This window comes from Strix uralensis, chromosome 1 (assembly GCF_047716275.1).
Source record: "Strix uralensis isolate ZFMK-TIS-50842 chromosome 1, bStrUra1, whole genome shotgun sequence".
Classification (NCBI taxonomy): domain Eukaryota; kingdom Metazoa; phylum Chordata; class Aves; order Strigiformes; family Strigidae; genus Strix; species Strix uralensis.
Window position 1 is genome coordinate 50,131,106 of NC_133972.1, and position 22,453 is coordinate 50,153,558.

General features: G+C 35.4%; 1 protein-coding gene across 1 annotated transcript in view; it reads left to right on the top strand.

Moving 5' to 3' along the window:
- MALRD1 (MAM and LDL receptor class A domain containing 1) overlaps nt 1-22,453 on the top strand; it is a 288,915-nt gene that overhangs the window by 230,882 nt on the left and 35,580 nt on the right. The window contains exons 34-35 of the mRNA XM_074876823.1: nt 4,763-4,888; nt 8,502-8,568. Coding sequence (XP_074732924.1) covers nt 4,763-4,888; nt 8,502-8,568 — 193 coding nt within the window. The remainder of the gene's footprint in view (nt 1-4,762; nt 4,889-8,501; nt 8,569-22,453) is intronic.

Genomic DNA, 22,453 nt, shown 5'->3' on the forward strand with positions numbered 1-22,453 from the left:
AAATATTTCATTATTGATAGATGAACTGAGGCCAAATGTTTCATTCCAGGAAGGTCAAAGTAATTAGTTATGAAGAGAGAAAAAAAAAAAATGAAAATGAGAGGCTTTATACGTACAAAAACATTTCTTCCAAAACTTCTCATTCTGCAAAAGTTTTTTAACATTTTATTTTTCATCCTTATCAGAAACAAAACAGTTAGTAAAATGTCGGTTTCCAGTGGGCTAGAAACTCAAGTTCTTTAATATTTTGAATCAAAACTACTGAATATACATGCAGATACTGTAAATGCCATTTCTTTTAACAAATTACAAAACTGGCATGGATTTCACTGATTATCTGTGCATGGCTTTCTAGGCACTTTTGTTTAGAAGTGGGCTCTGAAGTTTTGTTGGCAAAAGGCATGATTTCGGAGATATCTCTTAAATTCTACATGCCCCAAAAGGCATATAGAAATTTGACATGTCCCCCCTCTCCGCATTAGTCTTAATTTGGCCCTGTTTCCTCCTCAATCTGTCCTCTATTAGAGACCTCCCTGCTGTATCCTAGTACATGTGCATCCCAACTCTACACCAGAACAGCTAATGTGTTCTGCAATCCCAAAATCCAAAGGCCACAAGATTTCCATTATTATCAGTATTCCCCAAGCAACTGAGAGATTATTTCACAGAATCACAGAATCACAGAATTGTCTAGGTTGGAAAAGACCTTGAAGATCATCCAGTCCAACCATCAACCCAACATTAACATTTCATTGCCTTCTAAGCAATGTCCAGGTAATTAGGAAAAATTCAGTCCTGGTCTATTCAAAGAACAAAATTCCCCATAGATATTGTACAGCTTGGGGTTCTGAGTGTGGAGGAAAATTAGCCAAATCTGTAATCACATTGTTACTCCAAAATTCAGTTTTGGCTATATAAACATGTAAGTGTTGACAATATAAGATAGGAATACAGAAGCAATGACTCATGTTTTTTCTCTGAAAAAGATTGTGGTTGCAGGCAAAGCAAAAAGAAAGCAGTTAGTGGTAGTTTGGAATTGGAATCAGTGAAAAGTTGATTTCTGTCACAGCTGGTTCTCCCATCAAAATGTGTATGTCATGAGAGTGCAGCATTTCATCTCTAGCTGTCTACTTTTAATGTGTGAAATGCCACATAAGTTTGTCAACCGAGGAAAGTCAGAGAGAGAAAAAACAAATATCTCACAAATTTTATTTATTTTATTGAAATTTCTGCATAATCTATAAAATGGATTGTTATGCTAGTAACTCCAGCCTATGTGTACTGTAATAATAGCACAGATTGGGAGTGGGGGGTTTTTTCAGATTTTAGATTGAAATTGAATATTTTTTTCCTAAGCAGTTATGAACACAGAGTAAGATTTAAGTAGCAAAGTTGGTTTTTTTTTTTTTTTCTTCTTGGTGCAGATCAAATCTTCCTGCTGATTGTAGAAAATTTCAGTTTAGGAATTACTGGCACCTTCCATTTTGTGTGTGCCTTGTCCCTTAGCAATTTCATTCATTTAAGTGTAACAATAGATGGTCAAAAGTGTTCTGGCTTCTGAATTCAAAGAATGTTTTCTTCTGGGACGAAGACCAGCTGTCAAAATGCATCCTGCAACTTGCAGAGATTAAGTATAAAACCCAAAAGAAGGCCAGGACAAAGAAAAACAAACAAACAAAAAGCATTAGTCAGATCTCTAGTGAAACCACAATTTCTACCACAGAAATATTTTTCTGCATGACTTAGAGATTTATGTAGACAGAGTTTCCTGTAGAGTTCACTCAGCAGTTAGGTTGTACAGTATTATGTTAATACTGTTTTATACCTACTAACGTGGTGGATTTTTTTATTACTTGCTGTTTTTAACAAGAAAATCTGGGAACTGTTTTCCAGATACATAAGTTCTACTTGGCCAGCCCTCTTCTTGTCAATTTTAGTGAAGGGTACTTTATCTCACCTATTTTATCTAATTATTTAAGAAAAAAAAAATCCTGATTACAATAATAAGGATGTAAAATAAACATATTGGCACCAATGGGGTGTATACATTACTTTTCCACAGACCCCCAACACCATCTGACTGAAATGCTAATAGCAATGAACAAAAAATGATTTCTCATTTCTCTGTAGTGCACCAAAATGTATCTGTTGTAATCTTGGTAAGGTTTAAATACCTACTTACTAGGTATATACCTAGTATACTTTCAAAGGGGATGTGATATTTTTATCCTTTCTACAGATTTAATTTGGACATAGAAGATGAAATGTAGGTGAAAATCTATTTTCACTTCCCTGTCTTCACTGTTGTTAATGACTCCATTTAATGTCTTTATCCCAAAACCACTTGAAAGCTTCTCATAAAAGTAAAGAATAACTAGTCAGAGAAATGTCAAGGTACTTGTAACTCTGTTAACAGTAAGCAATTTTAATTTTCATTTCAATGAAATAAGAGAAAAAAAATATTTTTAAAATGTGCTCTTAACATTCTTTACCTCGGCACCAATAACTTAGTGTCATTGTCCTTTCCTGTCATAAATGCTGGATCTGTGCAAAGTATTCAGCAGTCAGATCCATTGCCATGACTGTTCCCTCAGTATGTGGTATAAAAATCTCAGTGCAGTGAGATTGTTCAAGGTAAAGGAATATGTCAAAAGCACCATGCTGATCAACAGATACAAATGGACCAAAAATAATTAACATTTCTTCTGTTTTATCCTTAGGTATGAGTATAGCAGGCAGTCCAGGACTAGTGGAAATAATAAAAGGCTAAACGATACTTTCTGTTCTTACCATAACCCTCAGTGCCAGTTAAAACTCATGAACTGAATCTCTGTATTAGTCATAATATACATGAAAAACCATAAGTAATACTCTATATCCACATAGTTTACAGCTTCCTTAAAATACACGTGCGGGCAAATAGAGATCTAAAGCACATAAGAAGAATATGGTTTTTGTCAAATTTCCAACTTTGTTTCTGTTGAAGTCCTAGTCTGAACATGTAATTACGTCTACAGACTGGGTATTTGTTGCAAATGACCACTTATAAAACTGGTTCATATACCACTGGGACATCATCCCCCAAATTGCAAAGATTGTCCAGGATTTGCATCTGATTGCACCAAAATAAGTATGAGATTATTATTTGGCTAGGAAAGTGCAGCAAAGGGCATGGGACTGTCACTTACTTTCTGGAAAACTGACGATCGTAAGAGATAGATGGTAGGATATGCTACAAATGTGGAGTAAATCTGCTGGGGTTTTTCAGTCTGCCACAACTTGTTCCGCCAGACTGAGTGGTCAAGGGAATGGAGAGCAGAAAAGGAAATTTCTGTTCTTGCTGTCACATTTATACTGCTGCCACTACCAGAAAATTCCCTCTTCAATATCAAGACTTCTCCAGTCAATTGAAGAGACTTTGATATAAACACATATGAAGAACAGTATAGTGATAGTTTAAAACCAGCCAAAGCTTTTAAGTTCTCATAAAGTTGAATTGAAATCAGAAACAAAAGCAAGTTTCTCTTTATAGTTGCTAGTATTCTTCTACAGATTTTTCTGCAGACTTTAGTAAATGGTCAGTGTATGTAATTAAAAGGTTTCATCCTACAAACCCTTAGTCACATGAGTAATTTCATATTTCTGAAAAATATCAAAACTGGCAAGAGCTGACTGGCAAGATCAAAACTGGCAAGCTTTGCCTCCATTATTGTGGTCTAAATTGAACTGCAGTATTTTCAGTTTAGCACAGTCTTGCATTCTATATAGGCCAGTGGTTTAAATTATATCTAAGAGTGGAACAAATATATCCTACATCAGTTGGCCATCCATCCTGGGAAGCTTATTGCCATGTACACTGGCTCTTGAACCCAGACGTAGGAAAGTATTATGAAATTTAAATGTGGCAGTGGGGTATTTTTAATATTCCCAGATTCTTTCTCTCACTGTAAACTCACAAGCTAATGTGAATAAATCTAACTGATGGAGTCAGAAGAGTTCCCTCTGATTTGCATTAGTCATGGTGACAGAGTTCAACTTAAATTACCTAAACAAAAACCTTATAAAACAGTAGTTTAAGGCAGTGTAAGAGAACTTTGTGTGAGGTAAAATGACAAAATGGCGTTATACTCTACAGGATTCTGTAGGACCATCAGGTACATCCTGTAGATCAGTGACTCAGTAATAATTCAGTGGTTATGTGATTACAGAAAGATTTACTCCTATAATTCTTCAGGACAAATGTAGAAAATATAACCAAATGCCCAAGAATAAAAAAGCTGTGCAAGTTTAGATGTTTCAGTCAAGTATTTCTCTACTTTTTATATGTTAACTATCCCTTAGTATTTGGTTTCTTGTAATAGAAGAAAACTACATAATGTCAATTTTTTTATTTGTTTAAAAATTAATTCCATCATTTTAAAACTTTTAAACATCATTTATGAATGAGAGTTGATTCTGGTTTGTGATATCTTTTTATGGGTTTTCATTGGAGTTTTGCAGCTTTCTCTGTCAACATTTTAAATAAATACACCCTCCTCTTCTTTACAGATATAACATGGGAAAATCCAGCTTCTGTAACATCTGTGCTCTGTGTTTGTTTATTTATTTATCTACTCAATAGTAAAGTTGTATGTCTTTGAAGATGAAAGCTTGTAGAGGTCACACAAATGCAAGTTTATATACTATAGTACAAACCAAGTTTTTTAACAGTGAGAAAAAGAAATATAGTTGATAATAACTGTCATGTTACTTTTCATTTCAGCCATTAAAGATTGTTTCAACGGTTCTTTGTTATGTGCATCAACTAATCAATGTATAGCAATCTCCCAACGTTGTGATGGCATTGCAAACTGCATTGATTTCAGCCTTGATGAGTCCAGCTGTTCAGGTACTGAGTTATGCAGAAAAATATCATTTGAAACAAAAAAATATAGTCATTTTCTACTGAATCTTTAGACAGTCCTCAAATTAGACTCTGCTAAAACTTAATCAAATTATAATAGGCATGAATTTTCCTGATGAAAGTATGACACAGATAAAATAGGGAGAAAAAAATGGAAAATAATATGCTTAGTTAACATCTTCCCAAGGAGTGTTCCATAAGGTATAAATACACTGTTTTAAAAAAAATTTCTGTAGTATACTACTAAAGCACTCTTGATTTTAGGCAATTGAATGACCCACTTCAATTAACCCACATTTCTGAGTTAATAGGATTTTTTCTTTGGTTTTTTTTTTCAAGTCTAATGCAAATCCAGGTTGGAAAATAAAACAAAACATATAGCATTTGTTTTAACACAGTACATTTCCCACAATATTCAGGTTTTGTTTGCAATAGTTAAATGGTGGAGAAAGGTAAGAACAAGACAATAATATACATCCAATAGGGATCAGACTTCTGTTAACAAAATCTAACAAAAACATAGATGATGATAGATTGAGACTTTTTTGCATCAGTCTTCACCAGAAAGGGCTCCAGTCACACCATCCAAGACACAGAAGGTAAAGGCGGGGACACCCACCAAAGGAGACGATCAGGTTGAAGACCATCTAAGGAACCTGAAGGTGCACAAGTCTATTGGACCTGATGAGATGTGTCCATAGGTCCTGAGGGAACTGGCGGATGAAGTGGCTAAGCCACCATCCATCATACTTCAGAAGTTGTGGCAGTCCGGAGAAGTTCCTGCTGACTGGAAAAGGGGAAACATAACCTCCATTTTTAAAAAGGTTAAAAAGAAAGACCCAGGAAACTACAGGTCAGTCAGTCTCACCCCTGTGCCTGGCAAGAGGGTGCAGCGGATCCTCCTAGAAACTATTCTAGGCACATGGAAAATAAGAAAGTGATTGGTGACAGCAAAGATGGCTTCACTAAGGGCAAATTGTGCCTTAAAATTTGGTGGCCTTCTACAGTGGGATTACAGTGTTGGTGGATAAGGAAGAGGATAAGGACATCCTTCTCTCTAAACTGGAGAGACATGGGTTTGATGGATGGATCACTCAGTGGATAAGGAATTGGTTGGATGGTCACACTCAGAGTTGTGGTTAACGGCTCGATGTCCAAGTGGAGACCAGTGACGAGTGGAGTTCCTCAGGTGTCAGTATTGGGACCGGCGCTGTTTAACATCTTTGTTGGTGACATGGACAGTGGGATTGAGTACACCCTCAGCAAGTCTGCCGATGACACCAAGCTGTGTGGTGTGGTCAACACGCTGGAGGGAAGGGATGTCATCCAGAGGGACCTGGACAGGCTTGAGAGGTGGGCCCATGTGAACCTCATGAAGTTCAACAAGGTCAAGTGCAAGGTCCTGCACATGGGTCAAGGCAATCCCAAGCACAAATACAGGCTGGGTAAAGAGCGGATTGAGCGCAGCCCTGCAGAGAAGTACCTGGGGGTATTAGCAGATGGAAAACTGACTACGAGCCAGCAATGTGCGCTTGCAGCCCAGAAAGTCAACCATATCCCGGGCTGCATCAAGAAAAGGGTGGCCAGCAGGTCAAGGGAGGTGATTCTCCCCCTCTACTCCACTCTCGTGAGACCCCACCTGTAGTACTGTATCCAGCTCTGGGGCCCCCAACATAAGAAGGACATGGACCTGCTCGAGCGGGTCCAGAGGAGGGCCACAAAGATGATCAGGGGGCTGGAGCACCTCCCCTGTGAGCACAGGATGAGAGTTGGCGTTGTTCAACTTAGAGAAGAGAAGGCTCAGGGGAGACTTCATAGTAGCCTTCCAGTACCTAAAGGGGGCTTACAGGAAGGATGAGGAGGACTCTTTGTCAGGGAGCGTAGTGGTAGGATGAGGGGTAATGGTTTTCAACTGACAGAGGGTCGATTTAGGCTAGATATTAGGAAGAAATTCTTCCCTGTGAGGGTGGTGAGACACTGGAACAGGTTGCCCAGAGAAGCTGTGGCTGCCCCCTCCCTGGAAGTGTTCAAGGCCAGGTTGGATGGGGCTTTGAGCAACCTGATGTAGTGGAAGGTGTCCCTGCCCATGGCAGGGGGGTTGGAACTAGATGATCTTTAAGGTCCCTTCCGACCCAAACCATTCTATGGTTCTATGACAGAAATAATTAAATTTAGATTCAAAGCATGCCATTCAGTGACACAAAAATGCTGCAGTTCTTCCCCACACCAGTTACGAGCTCTGGGCCAGTTCTGTGTAACAGTACTCCCCCAACTTTGTGGAAGTTGCATTAGTTGAGAATTTAACTCTGTTTTTATAATTTATTATGAGTTATGTGATAAAGTTCACAATATATAGCATGTATAGTGATGATATAATTCATTATAGTATGTTAAATATTTATTTACAAAATAAATTTTTATTTTCACTTCTTGGTAGGAAGCATCCACTGGTTTCTCTGGGAGTCAAACTTGCCCACAAGTATTCTGTTCATTATATATGTTTGTTATACTTTTTTTTTTTTTTAATGTGAGAGAAGAAATCATACTTTAACATAAAAAATTACCAGTTTTACACTGCAGAGAGAAAACATACTAGTAAATTTACTTTATAAGAAGTATTTTAAATTAAACACTTTAAATTCCTTTAAATTAAAATGGATATATTCAGAAAATTAGTCCAATGTAGAAGAATATAGAACATAAACTACTAGACTTGAATGAAAATAAATTACAAATCTTCCACTATTTTGTCAGAAAGCAGATCTTTTGAAAAAGTAATTTACTTTCAAAAATTTCTTCTTGAAACTGGAGGTGTCCACACTGAATGGCATTGTTTATATGCCTCAGCAAACAATTTTATGTGGCATACATGCAAAATTCTTTAGACCTAATTGGCATTTTACCAGTTATTTTATTGCTAACGAAGATTGAGGGGATTCGGGTTTGGTTTTGGGTTTTTTTTGTTGTGGGGATATAAAACTAAACTTCTATAAAATTAAATGTGATGATGAGGAAATCCATATTAAGGGATTTCAAAAGCTGATAATAGTATATCACTGACATCCCCCTCTACTTAAAAACCTTTACTCTACTCAGGACTGATTTCTCTAGTTCTTAACTAGAAGTGGTTTTTAAGTGTTAAAATTCTGGACATCTTTAATAAGAAAGTTGGTGATACAGGAGTAAGTGTCTGTTCATCACCCCTATATATAAAAGCTATTATAATAAAATAGACAGGTACTAACTAAATATAAGTTCAGTTCTTTTAGCTCTTATTTTATATATTCTTATTTGTTTGAAATTTGAGTAAGGTGGCAAAAGCTCCATTTTTGGAGTCAAATAAAACTCTGACTTGAGAAAAATTAGAAGCCTGTTCAAGTGAAGGATTTCTACAAGCCCAAGAGGACCCCATTAGCTATAATGTATTTATGGCTTGACACTTTTATCACCAAGTCAAGGTCTAAAGGAAGAGTTTTTGGAAGTGCTAAGCACCCAAAATGACAGATGTGAATATTCTGCCATTTTGAAAATCAGGCAATGACAAAGATAATAACAAGGGGGCAAATTTAAATTATAATTTTTACTTTTGTTTTTGCAGTTTGTCCTGAAGAATACTGCAAAAATGGAGGAAGATGCATCCTCAAAGATGACATTCCATTATGCCAGTAAGTTTCATTGGGTACTGACTTGTGCTTGAAGTTGGGAAAAGGTGCTGTTGAAAGAGCTGGTTCATTCCCCAGGGACTGAAATGATGATCAATAGAAATGTAGTTTTAAAAGTCTCTGTATGTCTACACGATTATTTACAGTTGCTGAGTTAAACCATATTTTGAGAAGAATATTATCAGATAGAATTTTCTGTGACTTTCATCTATCATTACATGAGACAACCTGTTGGCCCGACACCTTAAGTTTTCTGTCTCATGTTTCACATCAACATTTAACAACTTGCTTCTATAAAAAATAGTGGCTTATACGGAGCAAGTATTGTGTACCTTGGATGAGATTTACAGCAGGCCATGTTCTCCTCTTTACTGGAACTTGTGATGTATTTCTGTTATAATGTTAGTTTTTGCATATATTCAAAGAAGGTAATGTTTTTCCACTTATGTCAAACAAAGAGTTAAACATATGTTTGTATTTTTCTTGAAATACTCTATTCTGAAAAACAGATAATGTATGAAATTCTGATGAGGAATGTGTGAGTCATTAGAAAGTGTCTCAGGCTATCTGAAGGGATTCATTTGCACAAAATATCACCCTGTTTCCCACAGGAGACTTTTTAAAGTGCAAAGAAAGAAATGACGTTATACATTATCATACTTTTGTCCTTCAGTAGATCTTGCCAAAGAGTTTGCCGAATTACTAAAGAAGTGATTGTTTTATCAGAATATCTATCTTCGTCAAGACCAGGTGTTAAGATATGTCTCCTAGTCTCCAGGAAACTCACATTAAAAATTTCAGTCACTGCAGAATTCGTATCTTTCAAGACAGGTTTATTCTTTACTGGTTGAAGAATTGTGATAAATAACATACTCAGAAAATACAGGCACTCGTATGGAGTACTTTGATTTTGCTCTCAGAAAATATGGTTAATTACCTGCAGATTTTCCAAAGAATCTCCTCTATCATAAGAATAGAGAATAGTCTCTGCAAGAAGCTTGGAATTTCATTAAGGTGGCTGTTTCAAAACGTCTTGGGACACGGAAAGAGAAGAAGGGGACAAAAAACATGGGGAAAGGTAGCAGATGAAATGGAATGGATAGCCAGCAGAAAATAAAGGGATTAGGAATAGACAGGGAATTTACAATTGGTAGATTAAACCAGCGGTCAACAAGAAAATTGCTTGTAGGGACAAAGCACTGGGGGAGTAATTCATATTTTAAGGATAAAAGAAAATTATAAAAATGGAACTTATGTTAGGACTTGCAAATGAAAGGAAACCACATTAAAAAGTGTTCTTTATACACAGAAATAAGATAGTTGGAATAGTAAAATAGTAAATAGGATACTTTCCCTCAGCATTCAGTAAGAAACATGATATTGAATTCTGATGCAATGCATAGGTAATTGGAGCAAAGGCACAGAAATGAAAATGACCTAATTGATGGGCTAACATAACTCCAGGAGCACCATGTGCTTGTGTTGGGGAAATTGGTCATCTCTGTTCAAGAATACTAGAAAAGTAGTTCATGTTGCAATAGTGGAAGTCTTTCTGAAAACTCTGCCGGTAAGGGAAGTGACTGGAGAACAACAAATGGAGAAGAAACGGAATAATCAGTACTATTTAAAGCTTTATAATATTTTGAAGAAATTACTCATACATATAACAGGCAAGTCAGCCATTTCTAAGATAAACTTCTGTATGATTTTCGAAAATCGTACATGTCAACATCATGAAAAGAAATAAAAGAATAAAATGTACCTTAAATGATAAAAAAATGTAGAAGTATCCCAGTTTGCATTTCCTATGAAAAAAAAATTAAAACCCTAGAAAAGTGTGGAAAAGACACTATTTTTTCACCTGTTTGCTCTCAGTTCTTACCTTAAATTTCCTGAAAAAAGGATGATAGATTTAGGTGGAGATATCTTCTCTTGAGAGCTACTGCTCTTGTAGACTGCAGGGTAGGTCAGGAGAAAAAGCAGAATGCATAAAAATGCAGGAAGCCTGTTGGGCAGCAAGGAGACCCCTGAAAAGAGCGGAGTACAGATACTGCCCAGTCACAGAAGTGGCAGAGAAGGAGAGTCTTCCTACATGCCCAGAGATAATTGTGTGGAGATTACAGTGATCCTAAAAGTAACTGAGTTTGACTAATACTCTTCAATGACACAGTGGACAAGGGGAAAATTTGTTAACATATACTTTCATTGCTATTTTTTCTTATACAAGGGATTCCAATCTTCCTCCACTTTAGATGCTTGTGTTCTAGTTTCTATAAAACAAAACCTGAGTGTGGAGTTTAAAACGTCTTTGGCCTCTCTGAGAATGTTGGTTTAACAAAAAAATTCTGGACAGGTCTCAAAGCTTCATTTGTTTCAAGGTTCCATCATGTTCCTATAAAAACAGAAATTGCTGCTCATCTTACCTTAGTTTGAGGTATATTGATAGAAAAAAATTCAGTCTCTGGAAAACATTTTTGTTGTTGATAGGAGGTGAGTTTTTCTGTGTTTTTAATGCAATGTGGTTGAAGTAGTTAACTGTAGAGACTCCTCCAAGTAGTTTAATATGTCAACATGGGAACAGAGAATTTGCAGTAGCTGCTAAGACAATAGAAATCAATTTGAAGAGATTGAAAGTTGATAGTAGATTTTATACATTTAGCACTTCTAAGTTTCTTTGATGATGTATGTTTTTATATGTGTGTGTGCTATTGTTGCTTAGATATATAAAATGAATACTCAGGACATCAACCTGACTTTCTTTCATCAGTATGTAACTAAGAGGGATCAGTAGAAGGTGGACAGTGAGCACTGACATTCCTCTATGAAGAGATATCTGTAGACCAAGTGGAAAAGATAACAGTGGATACAAGCCTAGATAAAGTTTCAGTATGTATTGCAGCGGGTAACAGGGTTGGTATATCAGGTTGCTGTCATTTCTGTTCATGCTACTGAAAACAGCTATTCTTAGCCAGTGCATAATGATTGTTATAACATCAGTGAGATGCCACAGTATTTGAGAATGTGACTACTGATATGGTGGTAGATGTTCTCAGTGAGAGTTTGTGAGTAAATGCAGAGCAACAGTGTTTTGCAGGTGATGGTTAACTTCCTACTTGAATGAAACACAGCTTGATGTCTGTCCTGATCCTCTCTGGTATTTTCTTCTGAGTTAGGTTTGAAAGCCATTTATATTTGCTTCTCTTATTTAGTCAGGACAGTACTTGGGGCACATATCAAATATGTTTATCGTGTTCTTATTACTTCTTGGGTATCCTCTTTGGCTGCCAGACTAGATGACGCTTTAGTCTGAAATGCTATGGCCACTTTCATTTCACAAAATGTGACTCCTATGTGTCCTGACTGGGTTCCCTTCTGTAGTGGATGTGCAGCCAAGTGGCTAGCGCTGGCAATCAGCTATGGTGACTGGGCATGCAAATCACGATGATTTGAGCAATAATGGCTAGAACTTTTGAAATTTCAATAGTCTAATTTTAAAAATATTCTTTTGATTATATGTGTACTTTCCCCAATTGCTTGTCCAGTGTTTTTTTCTGTTTGTTTTATTTTTTTATAAGTGAGACCACAGAGCTGTGGAAACATAGGAAAAGAATATTGATGAGAACAGGCAAGTTGGGAAATGTGTGTTTGTAACACACTGAAGTGGAAGGGTGAGGCTTCAAAGATTGTACTAGTGCTGAAAAAAAACCCTGAGAACAGAAAAAAAAATATTTTACCAGACTGATAATATATAATTTTAACTCTCATAGCATCTAGACAAGATTAATATAATACATTAACATTTAAAAGGTACTAAAACTCATGTATATTAAACATATTAGAGTGCTTGTCTTTCCTTTTATTTTATACAAACTCTTTGCATGTAATATACCAAATTTCAAAGTACTTACACTGACTAATACTAAAGAGTATAATGAGAGTGCTTTTATGAATGTCTGAACTGTAAGAAGACTCTATCCTTAAGCAGAAAATATAATTACATTCACTGGCCTGTAATTAAACAATCACGTTATAAATTAGAAATACATCTTCATTAAACAGTTTTTAAATTACATTGAGTATGTACCATCTAGCTAACTGAGCTGTGGAGATTATCATTTCAAAGAGTCATTATACATAGATAATTAATTAAGTTTATCTTTGTAGTTGTGTATCTACATTGATTTGGCCCAAAGTATGGAAACTGAATTGTTTGTTTTCTCTATGTGATAAAAGTGAAAAACATTACTTTCCTTTTTATGTTTTAGAAAATAATGATTTTACAGGGTAATAATTCATTCAGAGGAGGGGAGTTTTGCTTATACTCCTTAGAAAAGCTACAGGCTATTTGGTCCTCTATTTTTCACTTCTCTCCTTCTCATTTTTAAAATGAGCTCATTATTATAACCACAAATGGTCTGTTTTAATGTGCAAAAAAAGTATTTTATCCCCAGTGATACAATAACAAATAGTAATCTACAAAAAAAATTTTAAAAGTTACTTTTTTGGTTGTTGAGACATTTTCTCACAATCTGATTTTGTCTTCAAAATACCAACTTCTGGTAAGCACAATACATTTTTTATGAGAAGCCCTTAGGTGGCATGCCACCTTAAATAATGCCACAGTAGACCTGTCCAATACCTTTTCCAGTCAAGTTTTATATGTGGCAAAGGATAGAAATTCCACATCCTCTCTGGGCAATGTCTTCCAGTGAGGAATGTAGTGCGTTCTTTTCTAAATATGTTTGCCTTTGGATGTACTCTTACATGTACTGTTTTACTGGATTTTTGAGGAGTCATGGTGGTAGTTATCTTTAAAAACTAAAAGAGGTGAGATTGCTTTAATATCACACAGTATGTCATGAAAATGGAGTGATAATAGTATTCCCACCTAAGAAAATAAAATGCTTGGAAGCATCTGGCCTGCAATTTGATGGAAATACAAAGCCTAGATACTGACAAGATAGACACATCCAATTCATGAGTAAAGAGAGTTTACAATGGGAGAAGACAGCAGTTTCCATTTCAGCTGTTTGTCCTGATGCTCTCAGAGATTCCCACCTCAGTTGCAGGGAGGATTGCTGATGTAGCAGTTGCTGAATCACTGCAGATTATTAACTGTTAAAGCAAAGCAAATTTGTACTGATTTCACTTGCTTCCTAAAAATTTTCTTTTAGATTTACTGAACAAGTGCGACATAAGCAAATTGATAAAGCTATATAGAACCTATAAATCTACCCAAGAAAGCGGTAGTCATGCAAAAGCTATTGTAGATAGAGGGGGAATGGAACAGGGATGTAACCATGAATAACAACAAAAACCATGATGAGTAGTCAAAAAGATAAGATATTGAAAAGGAATGTTATGTTAAGATTTTGCTTCTGGGAAATGAAGACAAAGGCATATTCTTACATGGACACTTCTATACAAACATACATAGCTTGCAAAGAAGAGCTTTTTTCATATCGTTCCATTATTCAAGTACCATCTGAAAAGGGATGCCAAGGCAAATAAAATTCAGGTTGCCCAAGTTGAGTATAACTGAGAATGGGAAGAAAAATTAATATGTCTGTTCTCTAGAATAAATGAGACACAGCTTGTTGTGAGAGTAAATATACTATATTTACTCTAGAGTAAATGTGAGGGTAAATATTGATGGAATGCACCTTTAAAGGTTTTCTTGCAGAAAACTCTTTCCCGAACTTTCTATTTCATATCTTATTTTCTGTTTACTCTTTATCCTTTCTTATTCAGAAAAGTTTCATGTAATCAAGGTGCCTGTTGCTGATACAATAGTACTGTTGCTTTTTGGCTTTTCATATTTCTAACATCATAGTCTTTTCCAAAAAAGGCAAACATGATGTCATTAAGAATATATATGAGATAAGAGAACAGTAAGCATCAGAGGAAATTAAACTCTTCAGTAACCTTTTGATTCCATTTCATAAAAAAGCAGCAATCAGAGCTACATAAACACAAGTTTACGCAACAAGACAACTGGCTCCCAATAAAATTGCATCCATGCTTGCTGATGCTGGAGTCTTTTTTTTTTATAAAACAATTGAATAGTGACTATTGTTTCTCAAAAATTTTACTTTTAAAATAAATTTGTCATATTTGCACCTTTTGTGGGTTTTTTGCCAGTCATATGAAACGGTCAATTGAGCTCACCCGGAAGTTTGTGGCATTTTATGTATTCAAGTATTACTAATTAATGTTTTTCATTCTTTTTCCCTGTACTAGGAAGACAACTAGGATACAAGAATCATCATATACATAATCTAGGTATAATGCCCTTCCTTTAGAGCCTAAAGTATTTCTGAAACTTGTACACTGTATTTTAGTGTTCCCTGTACCAGCCCTGGACCTATGTTATTACTTCTCTGTCCAAACTGCATATTTCATTCAACAGTCTGGATCTCTCTATTGAGGTATTTTGTTTTCCACTGAATCTGGCTGTGGCATTTAGTCAGCTCATATGGTGACTCCTTACCTATCTTCAGGATACCCAAACGATAATGTTAGAAGGCTGCTGCTGTGGAGAACCAGAGTACTGATTTTCCTTCAGGTCATGGTATATTTCATATGACCTGCATGCATTTTTGTTTGTTCTTCCCCCACCCCCAAACATTAAGCATTATGGTGCAATGTGACAGAAACATAGATTCATAAATCTTACGTATTTAGTCTATTTTGTAATAGTTGGAATGAAACAGCTTTTGATTTTAATGCTGATCACCTACTTGCAGGGCTTTCAGCAATCATTTCACAACATAAATAAACTGAAAAAAAGTTATGAAATCCATTGAATTCTTCAAATATGAAAATTCAGGAAATACTGGTTGTCTGTAAGGAAAGAAATATGCCAAATATGTCTACAAATTTTTTTAAATATATTTTCCCCACTTGTACCAAGTGACTTCAAAGTAAATACGTTCAGCCAAAACAGTTTTACCTAGTGAGAACCTTTCCATTGAGCAAATTATTATTTCTTTACAAGTGGATATACTGGCTATCTTTTTCTATTTAGAAGCAGTTACTTCGACCTTTGCTCTTTTTCATCCTCTTTGCAGATAATAGTATAATCCTGAGGTCAGCTCCTTATCACACCAGAGCCAGCTGCTTCATGCAGTTTGCAACTCCTAGAAATGATGAAAAAAACCCAAATATTTATCTCAGTAAAAACTAATCAAATATATAGGGCAGTTTGCTACCATCTCCAATGAGGCAGCAACATCCTGTGAGGCTCACTTGTGAGTGGTCTGAATTGGTTGATTTCTGAATCCAATAATTTCAGAAGGAATCTCTCTTTTTCAGTTTCTTTATTCTAAAACAAAAACAGGGTTGTCTCTATGTGAATGCTAAAGTTTGACTGCACGTAATTGAGAGCCAGATGTTTTATTCAATTAAACAAATATGACTGAACAGACCCAAAGCTTGGTTTCACAACAACTGTTTCTGATCATGTTCTTGAGAAATCTCTAGCACCTGATTCAAATGTAAATTCCACTTTCTCACTTCACTCTTGGTTTCGATCTTTTTTTGTACAGAAAACTAAAGCTCAGGATACCTGTAAAACTGGAAATGAGCAAAGTAGCTTATAGTCTTCTTCTGTCTTCCTGAGGTGAAATATTACTCTGACAAACAGAAAAAGTCTCTCTTGAATGACACATTGCATGAATCTGAATAGCACTCATAATGGAAGGACGTAGTTTAGATATAGCCCATTGGTCACGCCAGAAAATAAACTGTGACCTAGATATTTTCAAATTGTCTCTTTATGATATGTTTGCTGAGTGGGGAGGTTTTTACCTGTATAGAAAATCAGAAAGGAATTTCTGGGACAATTTCTAAATCAGAGAGCCTGATGAACATTTTGTACAACCTTTTCTTGAAAGATTTTGGAGTTGAGAGGAGCTGACACTTAGCTTTTGGAATAAAAGTAACTGCATGTTTCATTTTAAAAGGTGAATTTAGTACATTATCAAGCTCACTGCAACTCTCAAGATCAGAATGAGAATTATATTTAGAGTTTGATCAAAATAATTGATCTGAAGATACTATAATCTTATCGAGAAAGGTGTAGACAAATAAGTATAATTTAGCAGATAGAGTGAAAATTACTTGGGCATATAAGAATGCTTATGGGAAAAATTTTCTCCTCGGGTTTCCTCTACCTACAAAATTTAGTATCAGTAGTGTTTAAGATGCTAAAAGCATTCAAGCACTCAAATATCCTATATTTCTATTTTGATTTTCAATTCATTCTTTAAAAAAGAGTCAAAGCGAAAAGAAGTAACTACAAGGTGTAGAAAACCATGGTGAGATTTTTATTATTACTAAGTGCAGTGCACCTTTACCTCAGAATGACTTATACCCCAGAACTATAAGCATCATTACATTAAAATTCAGGAGATAGGTTTGTCTGCAGTAGGGAAAAGCTTAGGATCTGGGAAGTGTATCTGTAGGAGAGGATGCTTGTTGAGTTATAATATGAGATAATTTTATATGGGAGAATGTTAATTAATCTTGGATATTGGATGCTTGCCAAACTATGGAGGGTTCCCTGAAGGGTTACTCCTACGAACTCCAGATGCTGAAGAGCAGGAAACAAAGATGAAAAGCTTTAAATCACAACATTTTTTGTTCTGTTTTGTTCAAAACAGGAAAGAATAGCTTTAAAATAATAAATACTTTTCAAAAGAGAGAAAAATAGGGAACAATTGAAGAATTACATACCAGTGAAGGAAGTATAAACACAAGGGTTTTTATACTCTCCTTCACATTCACGTGGTTGTCTTTTGTCCACAGAAATTTAAAAACATCTTTGGGTATATCTATTTATTGGCACATAAATTACTGTACATCTTTTGAATTATATGAAATCAAACAATAATTAACACAGTCCAGGTTCAGATTGTCTTACTTAGCTTAAGTAACAATCTTCTTTCAGACTCAGTCCTCCTAGTTCTAAATAAGAGACAGTACTTGGTGTGAAAACCAGTATTCTCATACCCTAAGATGTCATCTGCATGTCATCAAAACTTCACTGTCTAGAATCAGCTCACCACTAGAGCCCTCTCTGTAGGAAGTACCTGGAGGCTATTGGTTGGGTATATCTAATACAGTACAAAATGTATCATAAAAGTTGTAAGGGAGACTTTTGGAAAAAATATATATACCATCAAGCATGTTGATAAGAGTTTTGAACTTGCACTACAGTGAGGAACATTGAAATGCAGATAAGTATATGTTGAGGATGGCAGGAAAGACAGGGATGGTGGAGATCTGTATTTGAGAATCTGTATTATTGTGTAAGTTGTGTAGGGGAAGACATGTATCTTCTATTCTGTACTAACTACATCCTGACATGTGGCCTACTCAGTCTGACCCACTAGACACCCTGCTGTCACAATGTCCTCAAGCTATCTTGCACGTTTTCAATTTTCCCTCTCGTTCAGCCAGTGTGAATTTAAGTGTACAAGAATTATACCCTTTGTGCTGTTCCTAGGTGGCTAAGGGATTGCCTAAAAGTGGCAAGTTCTACTAAATTAAGAACTTTTGAACTTCTTGTCAGCTTTTGCAGTGTTGACTGATCTGTAAAGCTCCATGCATTTTAATTTTAAATACACATACAAACATAGAGGATTTTTCTCAACACTTGGAAGAATCTTTTCACATTTGTTATTGCTCTAATCAGCTACTAGGCTGCATCTCTAAGTGGGAAGCAGTAACTATGTGCTATTCCAACACAGACTTTTGTATGTCCTTTAGGGAAAAATACCTATACATTTAAGCTAAAATAATTTTGTCTGCATCTGGTCTGCAAGTCATATTTTCAATGTACAGAAATATTCTTTTTTAAAAGTTTCTATTGGATTGTAAGATATATGTGAACTTTGAAATATCCTCTGTGCAGCCACATGGAAACCAAAACTGTGGTGATTCTCTCTGTGGTTGGTGAGAAAGGATTTTCAACTAGCCCAAACTGGCTTCTCCATTTTTATCTCAAGTTCTGTACGTACTTAGAGCACCTTGGAAGCTGCTGAAATTCCTTGGATGAATTTCGGGTATCAACTGTGTATAAACACACGCATTGCACCTAGGCTAATCCTCGTCAAGTGTCTTTGTTGGTAAAGAAAACAGTATTGGAGCCAACAATATGTGATGATGGTTTCTTTAATGTAAGCGCTAGGTGAGATTATATGGTAAGGCTTGTCTAAATTCTAACATTAAATGTGTGTAAATTCTGGGTCATTAACTTAGCATATTAGAAAATTATTTTTATTGCTTCATGAGTTTCCTTGTTTCCACTTAGAACTTTTCAATTATGTGCTTTAACCCTTTTGCCATTTATCCTTATTAACTACTATATTTTCCACTGATGAAATGCCTGCTCAACTGAGTTTGGTGGCAAAAGTTGTATGAATAAAAAAAAAATTGCTTAGGGTTGTAAAATGAAGCTAACAGAATAACTACTTACAGTTAAATGGAGCCTGTATTATGCAGTCCTTGCATGCTTGAGTTTCCTACACAAGCTAATGATGGTGCAGCTTTGCATGACTAGGAGCTGAACAAAGCATTTTTTAAGCAGTGTTACATAGAGCTGAATATCCTAATGCTTGTTTTTCACAGAGCAGAATTCTAGTTTATAAATAGCTAATGCTGCTCTGGTAACTTTATTTTCAGATTTTAGGTACTCTTTTGCAAACCTCTGATTTTTATCAGATGAATTAAAGTGCATGGTTTGATTTGTATTGTAGTCTAATAAAAAAGTAAAAAAGTTAAAAAATAGACCAACAGGAGTTTTTTAACCACCCATTATTAACAGCCTTCAATAGGTGGAAAAAAGCTTTTATTTGCTTTGCTTTTCTTTATCCCTTCTGCAAATTAATACTTTATTAATGTGCAATTTGTTTGGGACTTAGGAAAATGGAAGAACAATCTCCTAAAACTTGTTTAATATTTTAGTATATGGAAAATACTGCGTTTACATAGCCACAGAAATCCACAGAGATTATCCTCCCATCACTTTTGCTTCTAGAGGTGAAGGTGAGGTGATTTGGTAGCATAAGTTTTGAGGCTACACGGCAACTATTCATTATTTTATTTCTAGTGGTTTAATAGATATCAATTTTTTCTTCATTTGTCAGGGCTTCCCTTACACTATTAGTAAAGTTTATCAGTATTTTTTCTATAATAAGATCAGCAAAAACCACAGACTAAGAATGTTTTACTTAGTGTAAGTAGCTAAGAATTTTTTTCTGATGAATCATAAGATAGTAATCTAAAAATGTGCATACAGCTGTGTAACCAATAACATAAACTACATTATACCAGTATAATAAGTATATTTCATTTAGCTTTTATATCTATATATATAGACAAATAGATATAATGCTTCTACAGCTATCTAATACTTTGTGCCTTTAGAATACTTTTCAGCATGCTGTTACTACAGACAACAAGATACAAGTCACTGTAAACACAGTTGTTCACATACCTGATGCTTTATTCTGACCTACAAAAATACTGCTACAGAACTATGAGCATCATGTTTCAAGGTGGGAATATACAACACAACTGTGTATTTAAATATAATATAGAAATTGATAAATTATCAAATTGCTCTTCCTTAGCTTTCTAAAATTCTATATTTATTTATATTTTCATTAAAATATATCATACGGTAAGGCCAGAGTAAGACCTCCATAGGTGTCATAATGTGACCCTAACAATGAACCTTACCATTTTATTTTTTTATATATATATAATTTATATGGCAGAACCATTGTATATATGAAAAAGATAGTGAAGATCTAATCAGCTTTTTCTATGCAGACTATACCGACTACAAGGTCAATGTCACCTGAGTTTTAGTCTTGTGAAAAAGTCCTCCAGAAAATCTTTTCCTTAATCATCCTGAGCTACTCTACAATTCTACACTCTGAACTTCCCCTAATACCCACAGGCATGTTGCGTCTGTACCTTGCACATTCTTTCTCGATTTTTCATTTTAAGATGTGTTCTTGCCCATCACATCTAACAAAGGTTCTTGACCAAGCTGTCATCTTCATGCATCTCAGTTACTGCAGCATTGTCCCTCCTTGCTTGGATGACTGCAAGGATTTTAGGCTGATGTTGCTCAGAAAGCAGATGCAGAGAGAATTCTTCTGACCATTGCTTTGATCATATTGTTCTCCTTTGTGCATCTCTGCTGCTTCTTTCTTATTACATTAAATGTTAATTAATGACCCTGCTTTCAAAACCTGCACATTTTATTCCCACTCCATCTATGATTCCTCATTTAGCAAGTATAATTTGAATACATTTCAAATACTGGATGTTAATCCAGGGTGTAATATGGACAGTATAACCTGTCGCCTACCAAGCGCACAACAATAGCAATAGATTGTTTATGTTTTAAAAGGTCTCCTCTCCCTTGTCAAAGTTTAGAGCACAATTTGACAAAACCCTTTATACTTACTGAACAGAAAGCAGGTATCTCTTTCAAAATAACTTCATTCTAAATGTGCATGAAACAAGGACTGAACAGAGGAAAGAATTAAGCATATGCTTCCCTATAAATCCAGATAATCAAAGCATAGTACAATAATCTTGCCTTTGCCATCTAAGCTTCTTTTACAACTTTTTCATTTTCAGTCTCTAGCCTTCTTTTTTAATAACCTATTTTGTTCTGGCAGTATGAAGACTTCACAGCTGGTAATGGCGTGTAAAGGCTGGAACAAATACTTTGGTAAATTTTCAAGGCCATCTTTATTTGAATATTTTTTCTTATAACTGTGAAGAATGTACAAATATTCCCAAAAAATGCACAGCAGTGAACCATAAAATTCTTTTATAAAGGCAGGCTAGACTGCAACATTCAAAGCCCTGCTGGTATTTCAGAAGTACACATGTGCTGCAATAGTAACAAAAATGAAAACTTTCCCCTTTTTCAGGCTGGCTCAAGAAAGTAATTTATTGTTCATAAGGTCTTGGGGGGGGGGGGGGGGGAAGAGAGACGAAAAAAACCCCAAACAAACAAAAAACCCCAATCAAAACCTTTGTTAATGCCATGGGCTAAAGACATTCATTTGTATCTTTCTTTCTATTTGGATCTGGGAGAAGAAAAAGTTGCATGCAATTTATAGGCGACTAGGGATATAATATTATTTCCTAAGAAGGCAGGCAGGCAGATTTTAGCCTTATTCTGTAAATTCTAATTTGCTTAGACTTTGTCAAATATTACAAAATTGAATTAAAATTTAGTTAGAAGATTGATCCTTTTTTCTCCTTTCACCTCCTCCCCCCAAGGACATGCTAATGAAAATCAGAATAGTGTTATCCTTGCTCAAATTCTCAAGATAAGGAATAATTTTTTCACTAGAAATCCAAACACTTTAAAGTTTTTTGGTGAAAAGCAGAATTTCTAGCAAAATATTCTGCAAAATGCTGTCTAGTCAGAAAAGTTTCTACAAAGTTATTTTTGAGGGAAAATATCCCATCTGACCTAGCCAAAATCTCTGGAATATTTAGAAAGGAAGAATACTTGTCTTCATTCTTAGATTGTACCTTTCTGGGGGTTTTTTGGTTATAAATTTTATGGAAGTGTCCAGTCAAGATTCACTGTTCTCAATACAAGCCTGGCTTGTCACTGAACAAACACATCAGTAACATGTATATGTTACATGATGAAGGGAAGAGGTTCTCAGGAGATGGAGTACTTTTTCAACATCTGAAAAATAATTTTCCTTCTTGTGAATGAAGTGTGTCCTCATTACAAAGTATTTTCACCCAGTATACCAGAATAGTCTCTTTTCTAGTGTCACTAAAATACAAAAGTTGTCAGAAGACTCTTATCTGGGGCTTATATTCCGGTGTAGCATCA